This window comes from Oreochromis niloticus, linkage group LG18 (assembly GCF_001858045.2).
Source record: "Oreochromis niloticus isolate F11D_XX linkage group LG18, O_niloticus_UMD_NMBU, whole genome shotgun sequence".
NCBI classification, from domain to species: Eukaryota; Metazoa; Chordata; class Actinopteri; order Cichliformes; family Cichlidae; genus Oreochromis; species Oreochromis niloticus.
The window spans coordinates 37609533-37621825 of record NC_031982.2 but is presented as its reverse complement, the minus strand read 5'-3'; the positions used below and the strand labels follow the sequence as shown (position 1 = coordinate 37621825).

The 12293-nt window shown below is 40.7% G+C and overlaps 1 protein-coding gene across 1 annotated transcript in view; it reads left to right on the top strand.

Annotated features, from left to right (window-relative positions):
* The first annotated feature begins 513 nt into the window (after nucleotides 1-513).
* LOC106097251 (zinc finger protein OZF) overlaps nucleotides 514-12293 on the top strand; it is a 126940-nt gene continuing 115160 nt past the window's right edge. Inside the window, exon 1 of the mRNA XM_019363254.2 lies at nucleotides 514-797. Within this exon, the coding sequence (XP_019218799.1) occupies nucleotides 626-797 (172 nt within the window). The 5' untranslated portion in view covers nucleotides 514-625. The remainder of the gene's footprint in view (nucleotides 798-12293) is intronic.

The following is a 12293-nucleotide window of genomic DNA, read 5'->3' as shown; positions in this document are numbered from 1 at the left end:
AACAACCGAAAAATAAAATAAATACATAATTATAATAAAGGTCAATCAAATGGACCAATATGGCAAGGTCATGATGATCCACTTGGTAAAGTAAATCCGCTTGGCATCTTTCTTGGCCTTCAGACAACAATTCTGATGGCTAAAGATCCAAAAGGGACAGGCAAAAAAGAAGAAAAGAAAAGAAAAGTAGTGAAATGCAGTCTGTATATCTGCTTAATGCAGCAGCTTCAACTAAACTTTAATCCCTGTTCTTAAACTCACCTATAATGTGAGATAGAAGCAAAAAGAGGTGCAGCAACATGTCTAACTAAATGAAAGTCAGCACTGAAAGCTAAACAGTGAAAACAATTTCCTTTATTTTTATTCCACAGCCTGCATGGAGTTTAATTCATTCATGGATCTGTTTTCTCTTCTCACTGCAGCCTTGCTGCTCACAATCATTTATTCATTTACTGCAACAAACTGACACTTTAAAGAGGAACTAAAGGCAACACTCGTGCTCTGCCGGAACCTCAACGCGTGACACAGGCGGAAGTAAACAAACAAAGGCGTCATTACCGTCCCACGTGTGTGTGCCTGAGCACAGAGACTGTTGTGTTGTGTTGTGTGAGCTGTGGCAGTAACAATGCCTTCAGTTCAGTATCTGAGAGAGTTTATCAACGAGCGACTAACTGCTGCTGCTGAACAAATATTCTTGGAGTTTGAAAAAACGATCGTCCAGTACGAGGAAGAGATCGACCGTCAGCGCAGACTGCTGGATATCACCTGGAAACCCCAAATCAAGCTGCACAGGACAGGTGAGTGTCCCTCTGAGGGAGGATCCTAATCACAGCTCTGCGGGACATTTATGATTGTGAGGACTTTTTGGAGATGTGAGCTAACAAAGAGCAAACAGAGGACAGGACTGCACTGTGCTCCATTCAAACAGCAGGCGCTGAAATCAGCCTGGATTTGAGGCTTTAATCAGAACTTTCTCTCTTGATTATTTAGTGAAACAAAGTTAGGATTTGGATATTTGTGAGTCTGGTTCAGAGGGGGACCCATGTGCCGAAAAGCTCCCGGAAGAGTCGTGGTTGGAGTCCACCCTGGGCCGTTTCCTCCCCGCTCTGTCCCTCTTTTCGTGTTTGCGCTCCAAAAGAATATTCCTATAGAATAATTCACGTAGAGCTTTGAAATCAGGCCGGATTTGAGTATTTTATCCAACCTGAATCCATCACTGAATGAGTTTGTTTAGGCGGAATCATTTTAAACAGCTTCGTGTTTCCTGTTAAACTTGTTGAAGTTGCATCAACATCATGAATAAAGAGAAGGATCCAGTTAAAGTCTGTCACATGGCAGCAGCACTTCATTTGGTTCTTACTGCTTCAGTTTTCTAATATGAGAATATTAATGATGAGAGAGATGAGGATGATGAGGATGAAGTAAAATTTTAAAATGTTTTGTCGAGCAAAATGTAGTGTGGACAAATGTTGGAAACATAATATTGATCTGCAATAATAAAATGTATATCATGATTTATCTACAGATTTTTTTCTCCTTTAAATGTTTTTAAATAAACTAGTTTAAACCAGGTGAAAGAGGTAAACCTAAGGATGTAACCAAAGCGGTGTCACTTGTGCAGACGTATAGTGCGAGCAAAGTACTCTAACACGACTAACTTGCATGAGCATGTACGTGTCCACCATCTGGGGAGTATGCTAGGTCATCACCAGCTTGTGAACTGTAGACGGTCCAGGTTTATGGATTTAACTCTGATCCTCCACAGAGGGTTGGGGTTAGCAGTATCTGCAGTAACACTCATCCATCTCTCCGTTGTTATGGAGTATACTCACTGTAATCATTGTATGAATGTCTGATTACCAAATGTTAGTTTTGTTTTATATTGGTTATACTATATAAGTGAAAACACTTCAGGTGCAGCTTCCTGTTTGCGCCATCCAAATATACCTTTTGATCATGTGGTTTCACAGCTGAGGCGTTGGGAAAAAGTTTTCACTATCATTCACTCGGTGAGGAAATAAATCTTGTATTAAGTAATAATTATTACTGTGCTGCCCACAGTCACCACAAAAATCACTTTCACCAGTTACTGGAGTTGCGCTAAATCTCATTGCACTGTGAGTACAGTCTTATTATCTCAGCCTAGAAGTAGATCCAAAACAAGGGAAAAGTGACTCAGTCATAAAATCCCCTGCAATGTTCATTATCCCACATGCTAGAATGATGCAGTGAAACTCTTATGAATCCAACTGCTACTACATTGCAGCTGTTTGATGAAAATCCTCCAGGACCCTTAACTAGAGCTGCACCAGTTGACTGGCCATAGACCGGAATCAGCTGATTTCCAGCATTCTGTCCCGTGACTGTTGATTGGCCGGTCAGCCTTGCATATTTCTGATTGATTGATGAGCCGCTCCATTTCCTGAATAAGCAACACATGCACAGCGGTGCAGCCAAATTGTTGTGCACACTCATAGTCTCATGCTAATATGGTGTAGTGTGGAAGCTCTTCACTGTGAATGAAGACACAGACCTCACCAAAGTAAACCACAAGGTCCCCATGAAAACATTCGTTCTAATAAACCTGTTCATGCTGGACAATGATGGAAGTACATGATGTTAGTTTTGTTGCTCCTGCTTTAGTTTAATTAAGTAAACTAAGTCCGCCACTCATTTTGCTTTATTTATTCTTAACTCTTCCATTAGCAGGAAATTTTATTTTTCAGATGTTCATCTCACCATACCAACTTAGGCCTATATGAACCTCACAGGTATAATTTTTGTGACTGAGGGCATGCTGGAGAGATTACATCTGCATGTTGTTCTGCATTTATTTCATTTATTTTAGTTTAAATTATTTAATTCAAAAGGAGAGTATTTGTTTGATCCCTTAAACATGATGAAGCCCTTGGCGACACAGGAAGGAAAAACTCCTTAGAAACCTGAGGCACTGACCTGGAGTTATTAAGTTGGGCACTCAATTATTATTATTACAATTGAGTAACATCAACACCATCATAACTTCTCTTTTCAGCAGCACGAAATAAGCACAGGGCAAAGTGTTGGTATGCTCACTTTTCTTTATTGGAGCCACCACATACTCCTTTAAAGTTAAATGATAAATGGTCTGGTTGTGATATACAGTCCCAATCAAAAGTTTAAGACCACTTGAAAAATGGCAAAAAATCATATTTTGCATGGTTGGATCTTAACACGGTTCCAAGAGCTTCAACATGGAACAAGAAGAAATGTGAGTGAGACACACATTTTGAGCATGCAATTTATTGAAAACAGCACTTAAACTGAAACAGGCTGTTCTACAGCTGATCAAAAGTTTGGGAGCACACCTCCAAAAAACCCCCATGAACCATAAAGTTCCAAACATGACCTCAGTAATGAGTAGGGCTGGGCCATATCATACTGTTCACAGTAATACCGGTATAATGTTGGGCAACCATAAGAAAATGAAATATCGCGATAGAATATGGGTAAATGCGCAGTGCCTTTGTTTTCATACGCACATGGTGGAAAAAGCATGGCGGCGATAGAGAGTGAGAAGGACGAAAGCGGATCGTTGAGAACTGGCTTAACTTTCGTCCATCAGATACACAACAAAGCACTATTTTTGGTAGCGCATGCTAGCGGGCCGTCGTTATTACCGTGTTTTTGGAAAATACGGCACACTTAAAATCAATCCTTTGATTTTTCTGAAAGTCGACAGCGCCCCTTATAATCCCGTGTGCCTTATGTATGAACTCTGGTTGTGTTTACTGACCTCGAAACGATTTTATGTGGTACACGAAAATCTGTCAAATGTTTTAGTACGACTTTGCTAAACTACGAAGCCGCACCGCTTGATGGATTATCGGAGCGTTACGGCCAGGGCTCTAGACTAACTTTTTGCCATGGGCGCACCGGTACGCCTAACTTTAAAAATTTAGGCATACCGGCACAAAAGTTAGGCGCACTCAAATTTTTCAACCGCATTGCTTAACACCGCAGTTTTACATGTGCACTTTCTTTGGGGGGGAAGTCCATACAGACAATATTCATTTCTAAATTATTAACTAACAAACTTGTGCTTAAAGTGCTTTGTCAATATTGTAGAAAATGTTAAACTTAATCATCATCTTGGCTCCTCTGACGACCTGTTTGCTGCTGCCTGCTGCTGAAAGGCAGTGGGGAGAGGGGACACTTGGGCAGTGCATTTATTGCAGCATATAATGTGTTTCCTGGATACACTGCTGTTTTTTCAGCATTCAAAGATTGATGGCACCATGTCAGAGCTGGCTATGAATTTCAGAAGGATCAGTCCTTAACTTAACACAAAAGTTATCAATAGTTCTTTTCATCTTCTCTTATTACCCACAGCTACATCCACTTCTGTCAGGCCTAGGCTGCTCACTAGGGCTGGGTATCATCACTGATTTCTATAATCCATTCAATTCCGGTTCTCAAAGTCCTGATTCAATTCAATTTAGCCTCAGACAGTCAGAAATATTATAATTCTGATCATTTATCAGCACTGATACATGTGAGACTTCATCAGAATTGTGAACATCACAGCAGATGTCTTTGTGTCAAAGTAACTGAGAATAAAACACAGAAAAACATGAAGGAGATTTTCCTGGTCTGGCGTTTTATAGCAGATAACCTTAAAAATATTCTGCAATTTTGCATAATTTTAAGAAGTTTAAATTTCTTCAGTATTGAACAGCAGAAATTAGGCTTTCTTGTCCGAGGTCATTTAAGTGAAAAAAGAAAAAGAAAAGAAAAAGACAGCGGCCGACAGCGCTGTAAACAACGGTAGACTGGTGGGTAATAAGCGAATGAATAATGCAGAAAACAGAGATTTGAGACGGGAAACTGTTCTTGAAGTACAGAGAGAGAGAGAGAGAGAGAGAGGGAGCTGTGCATGAAGTGTGATTTTTATCGTGGTGGAAGCAAAACAGCAAAAGTCAGAGGGAATTCATGACGACATTGATCAAATGTGAAGCGTAGTTTGCTGCTTCTTTTGCTGCTGGCTCGGCGAATTTTGGTTGGAGAGACAAAACCTGCAGCTCAGAATCAGCGCAAAAAGATGGAAACACAGCGCGGACCCGACGCATCAGAATCGCTGAGCTCCGACAGCGTGTCCGTGTTCGGGCCGTGGGGTGAGAAAGCCGAGAAAGACAAAGCTGATTCTGATGCGTCGGGTCGCTCTGTGTTTACGTCTTTGTGTGGAATCCGTTAATGAATTGATATCGCCTTATTAAAGCTACTCACCTCACTCTTCCACCTGCACTTTCAACTGGACCACGGCCAATCAGAGAGGTCCCGCCCCTGACTATCTCTGATTGGTTTAGTATTGGCATAATGTGTGTCTGTTGTTGACCACACAGAGAGTTGCAGAAATTTTTTTTAATTTTTTGTTACCCGAAAATATTTGGTCGCACTGGTGCGACCAAATATATTTTTTTTAGTCGCACCACTGAAAAATTTGGTCGCATTTGCGACCAAATTGGTCGCACTCTAGAGCCCTGGTTACGGCTATCGTAGGCAGGAGCCTCGTGGAGTGATACGTACTGTGCTTCAACATAATATTACCGTATGGTGTGTAGGGCTGCCACGATTAGTCGACTAGTCACGATTACGTTGACTATTAAAATCGTCGACGACTGATTTAATAGTCGACGCGTCGTTTGAAGCTTTGTAAGATCACAAAAGACGCAGGAATAAGTAGTAGGATTTAAGAGTGTAATAACGGACTGAAACAGAAGATGGCAGCACTGCATGTACAAGGATGCCAGCTGCCGTTAAACCCCGAAGAAGAAGAAACTGTGTCCCAGAATTCATAGCATGGCCCAGCTAAGTTTTCAACAATGGCGGCAGCTAGTTAGTTTTAATATTACTCTTATTATTCTTTCTGGGTCACAAAATAAACGTTTAACATATTTTCAGGTGAGAATGTAGCTGTGTAAACCTCAAATATCTGCTCAGTTTATCAAGACACCACATATTTTCAAAAGCGCTCCGACGTTTTCGGAGACGTCTGTTACCCACCAGCTCGATAGCGAGCCGGGGGCAAGGCTCACTAGAGCCGGTGAGAACACCGGACTCCCGGCAAATCGTTTTCAAACCCACCGCGGTCTTTCGCTACTCAGGTTAAACATGTAATATAAGTCACTTAGATAACTTAAAAATGTTATTGTTTGGCTTTTTTTTAGTATTTTATTTGTTCCTGTGTAAATCGGTTTGGCTGAGAAATAAAGTTATAGTTTTTGCACAGATGAATAAACGTCAAGCAGACGACTGATTATCAGAAGTGTGAGATGCTCGAGAATATACTCCGGTGTCCTGTTATATTTTAGATAGCAAGGAGCAGACGGCTGAGTTTATTAAACTTCACTGAAACAATCTGCAAATTTCATTAAAAGTGTAATAAACTAAAATCTAAACTAAACTAAAACTAAAATCATCACTAAAATCATCTTGTCTTTATTTTTAGTTAGCACAGACCTTAAACACTTCAAGCTGTAAGCTAATGATAGTTATATAAGAGCAGACGCATGCTGGTGCAATAAGCTGTACATTTTACGTCCAATGGATGCATGATCTGATTAGTCGACTAATCGCAAAAATAATTGGTGACTAGTCGACTATCAAAATAATCGTTTGTGGCAGCCCTAATGGTGTGTGTATAACCTCTTTTTAAGTTTTGTGGATATTATACATGGTTATGCTGATGATATGTCGGCCAGTTTCCACTGGAAATGCCTTTTGGTTAAACTGTCTGCGAGGAATTTGCATTTGCACTGTTAAATTTTTATATAACTTTAATGCACATAAACAGCTGCTTGTTTAAGTGAAAATACATTGATGGGTTTTTTTTGTTTTTGCACTAATAAAGTTGTGGAGTTGTAAAGTATTTTGTCTAGTGTCAATTATATCATCAGTTTATATTATCACAAATTTTCAAATGTATATCGTGATAAATATTTTTAGTCGTATCGCCCTGCTCTAATAATGAGCAGCTCCACCATTATTGTTGATCACTTCAAAAAGTTGTTGCGGCATGATTGATGCAAGCGTTTCCATGAGGTGAGCAGGAATGTGTCTGTGAGGGTCGAAGACGGCCGCACGAAGGCATCTACTGCCTGGAACTCGCGTCCATTTTTGTAAAAGTTCTCAAAAGTTCTCAATTGGATTTAGATCAGGGGAACACGCACATCCAAAAGAGTGATGTTATTCTCCTTGTCCTGCTGGCATTGTGTACAGTAGCGTTGTCCTGTTGAAAAACCCAGCCGTTACCACACAGACGAGGGCCCTGAGTCATGAGGGATGCTCCCTGCAACAGCTGGACATAACCAGCAGCCGTTTGACGCCCCCTGCACCTCCTGAAGCTCTGTTCCACTGAAGGAAAAAACACCCCAGCTCATCATGGCGCCCCCTCCACTGTAGTGCATGGAAAACAACTCAGGTGGGATCTGCTTGTCATGCCAGTAATGTTGGCAACCATCAGGACCATCAAGGTCACATTTGTTCTCATCATAGAATAAAACTTTTTAGTTTTTGAAGCTCTTCAGTCTCAGATGCCGTCTGATCGTTATGGGGCTGCAGTCGGCATCAGTAACGGTCTCAATTTGGGTCAAGCAGTGTCCAGTGTCTTGACGGACAGCCAACTGGATCCTCCGGCTCAGTGCTGGTGACATTTTTTGGGGTCTTCCATATCCAGGGCTACTCAGGGCCGGACCAGGAGTGACATGTTTAGCCGCATGTTCTCCTTAAATTGCTGGCTGTCTGAGTGGTGTCCCAGAAACGATGTGGGCTTCATAGATAATTGGCAAACCTTCTGGAGGAAACCTGGTCTTGTTAGGAGAGACGGCATCCATCCCACTTTGGATGGAGCAGCTCTCATTTCTAGAAATATGGACCAATTTATTAAACCCCCCAAAATATGACTATCCAGAGTTGGGACCAGGAAGCAGAGTTGCAGTCTTACACGCCTCTCTGCAGCTTCTCTCCTCCTGCTACCCCCCCAAAAAACCCATCTCAATTGAGACTGTGTCAGCTCCCAAACAGACAAAAAACAAACTAAAAACCAGCAACAAACAACTTAAACATAAAAAATCACAAAGAACAATACAGTATCCACATCTGAACCAAAGAGTAAAACAGTGAAATGTGGATTATTAAATATTAGGTCTCTCTCCTCCAAGTCTCTGTTAGTACATGACTTAATAATTGATTAACAAATCGATTTACTCTGCCTTACAGAAACCTGGTTGCAGCAGGATGATTATGTTAGATTATATGAACCAACACCCCCGAGTCATTCTAACTACCAGTAGGAAAAAGAGAGCCTCAAATCAGAAGTCCCTGACTCCGTGGTATAATTCTCAAACACGTAGCCTAAGGCAGATAACTCGTAAGCTGGAGAGGAAATGGCGTGTCACAAATTTAGAAGATCATCATTTAGCCTGGAGAAATAGTTTGCTGCTTTATAAGAAAGCCCTCCGCAAAGCCAGAACATCTTACCATTCGTCACTGATTGAAGAAAATAAGGAATTTTAACAATTTTTCTAATTGTTAAAATTTTATTTGTGAGGAAGTTCATAAAGTCATTAATGTTAAAGGTAGAGCTGGGCGATGTATCGAGTTTTTTTAAAAATATCGATATATTTTTATACGAGATACAAGATGTGACAATATCCTTTATATCGATATCGTCTATGTTACGTTATAATTATAGTTGCGGAGCCGCAACTTTGCCTCTCTTTCGTCCACTTTTGTCTTTACGCAACGTTACTCGACCTCGCCTCTCCTTCACTGAACACAACTCCCCCTCCTCCCCCATCGCTTCACCTGCAGGCAGCGACAAGATGGACACGGCAAATGTCTGTTAACGAGTTACTGCGCATCGCCCCGTGCGTGGGGCTGGATGGCGTCAACGTGTTAACAAGCTAACCACGCTAACGCCATGCACGGCCTGAAATCCTTTCATTCTCTCAAAAGTTGACTGCGCGCCTTTGTATGAATTCTGGTTGTGCTTGATGACCGCGAACCGATTTTATGTGATACACAGCGCTCAGCAGTCTGTCAAAAAATGTTTTAGTACGACTTTGGTAAGCTACGGAGCTGCACCGCTTGATGGATTGTCGGAGCATTACGGCTACCGAGGAGCCTCGCGGAGTGATACGTACTGTGCTTCAACGTAATACTAGAAAAATTTGCATTTCCTGCGAAAATGCTGTGTGGATGCCTTAACGCTGAAGCTGTCTGCTGAAAATCTGAAAAAGATGAAAAGTTGCAAAAAGTTGTATGGTGGTGAAAAAAAAATGCCACCCTGAGCAGGATTCGAACCTGGCCCTCCATGGCTCAAGGCAGCTACTCATCTCACTGACCCAAACTCATTCTGACAGAGAAAGGTGGACAGACTGACAATTCTGCTGAAATTATCAGAAGCTGCTGAGAATTGTGCTGATAAGAGGTGAAAAGGCAGAAAATTTTGCAGAAGAGGTGAATAAGCAGAATTTGGGCTGAAAAGAGGTGAAAATTCTGGTGAAAAGAGTTCAATCAGCAGAATTTCTGCTGAAAAGTGTTCTGCAGAACTCTTTTCAGAATTCTGCTGAAAAGATGTTTTTGCTGAAAATAGCTGAAAAAGCTGGGAAACTGAAAATTTTGCTGAAAAGGGGTGAAAAAGCTGAAATTGAGTTAAAAAAGTTTCTCTGCTGAAAACAGGTTTCTGCTTAAAACAGCTAAAAAGCTGAGATTTGTGCTGAAAACAGGTGTTCAAATCCCATGACCGGGATTTGAACCTGGCCTTTCTGTTCTCAAGGCAGCTACTCATCTCACTGAACTAAACTTGTTCCGACAAACACAAGAGATGGAGAAACTGACAATTTTGCTAAATGAGCAGAAGCTGCTGAGTTGTGTGCTGAGAAGAAGTGAAAAGCTGAAAAATTTGCAGAAAAGAGGTGAATCAGCAGAATTTCTGCAGAAAAGATGGAAAGAAGAAGAACATTGCGCTGAAAAGAGGTAAATCAGCAGAATTTCTGCTGAAAAGACGGAAAGAAGCAATCACAGAAGCTGTTCATCTCACTGAGCCAAAGCAGTTCTTGTCCCACCAAGAGATATGATGAGAGAAAAAATATGCAGGGGGGGCCGAAGAAGCTGAATTGTTGTGAAAAGAGGTGAAAAAGCTGAAATTCTTCTGAAAGAGCAGAAGAGGCTGAAATTTTTCAGCTACTCATTGAGCCAAACTGGTTCTCACATAACTGAAAAAAGGTGAAAAAGCTGAAAATTCTGATAAAAACAGCAGAAGTGGCTGACATTTGTGCTGATAAGAGGTGAAAACGCAAACTTTCTGCTGAAAAGAAGCAGAACAACCTGCTTCTGCTCAATTTCACCAATCAGAGGTACTGCCTCTGTCTGCTTCATCAGGCTGTGTACTTGTATGTATTTCTGCCATGGAGCGTTAACAAGAATCTGAGGTCCAAATTAGAAAAGCTGCTAAAATCATAAAACTTTGCAGAATTGTAATAAATTCGCAATATAAATTACAGGTCTGTGATAGTGTATAAATTTGTAGTGAAAAAAAAATGTTGAACAAGGTGGGATTGAACCCACGACCTTTGAGCTGCAGACCCGTGTCATTACTGATTGCACCACCTGGGAAGGGGGCGGGTGTCTGAAAAACACAGACATGACCAGTCAAAAAATGGATCACGGTGAGAGGCGAAAAACGCCGTTTTTTGGAGTTACAAAACGTCGTGTAACTCAAAAACTAGGAGGGCTAGCAGCATAATTCTTGAACTGGGTGAATCAGCAGACTTTGGTGTACTTTGACTGCGATTTTCATAGCTCTTTGTACCTCCGTCGCGGAGATATGACGAGAGAAGAAACGGCTTCATTTTCGGAGTTTGAAAACTGAGAGGAAGACAGATTTCCACCCCTCAAACAAACGTAATTCATTGCTCAACGGTAAGATAATTGTAAAAACTGCTTCCACTGTGAGTGTCAGCAGTGTCTGAAGATATATTGGCACAAGCCTCATGTCCTAACTTTGCTTTGTTAAAGAGATATGACGATTTGAAAATGCATCCTGTTACAGAATTTCAGCTCTGAATTTCACAACCTCCCCATAGACTTTGAATGGGGAGTTTTCAGACCTTGTGTCACTTTGAGGCAAATTGCAAAAAAATGGTAAATCTCACAATAATGATAGTGACATTGTCTGAAAGCCAGCAAAAATTCCTACGTTTTGATGTATAATTTGTGGGGGTTGAGTGAAAATTGAGTGAGCAGCAAGGAGTTGTTCGGACATGAAGAGAAGTTTCAGAAAGGACCAGTGCTCACTGTGAGTTAATTGCATAGCAACCATAGCAACGCATGTATTTTCTGAAAAATCACAATTTTGCAACTGAAAACTTAAAGAGGTATAAAATTAAAACGGTAGAAGATCTGAAAAAGCTGAATCACATAGGAATAGCCCAATAATCTGAGAACATTTTAAAGTTTGAATGGAGTTTCTGGGTGAAAGTATGAGGAAGTAGTTAAGTTTCAAAAACAAGCAAGTTTTAGCAGAATTGTGTAAGTTTCCCATTCATTTCAATGGGACAAATTAAAGGAAAAAAGTGTGATATTTTAAAAAGTATAATAGTAATAAACACCAAAAGTCATAGCTGGAATTGGCAGAAAGAGCAGAACAGTTTAGAGTTTGAACGGAGAAAATCGGCTGAAAACTGAGGAAGTAGTTAAGTGCCGAAAAACAGGGGAGCAACTTGAAGAATAAAGTTTAAAGAGAAACAGGAACTCAATAGTGTGGATGCCTTTGAGGGCATCCACACAATTACCGTATTGTGTGTGTATAAGGACCATAAATGGCTCCTGTTCAGAGACATGGTTACGAAGCGGATTTCAAACTCCAGGCTGTCAGTCACACAGTAGAAGTTGGGAACAGAGCAGCTGTGAAATCTGTCTTTGTTATTATGCTCAGCGTCTGTTAGTTTACATTTTGACTGCACAATTGTGAGCTCTTTGTTATGCACAAAACAACATAGTTTTCTTTTATTTATAGAGCATCATTATTTAATAAATGCTCATAATTTATTTTTGAGTAGTTTTTTTCATGTACATCTATGCTGTATGTTAATAAAAGTGCCTGTGTGACATCTGGGACACAGCTTTGACTAAGAACTCTCTTTTTGTTCTTACTTTATGGCTTTAAAAAAATATCGAGATATGAATTTTTGGTCATATCGCCCAGTCCTAGTTAAAGGGATGGTTGGCTCAGTAGAGCTCTGACTTTTTCT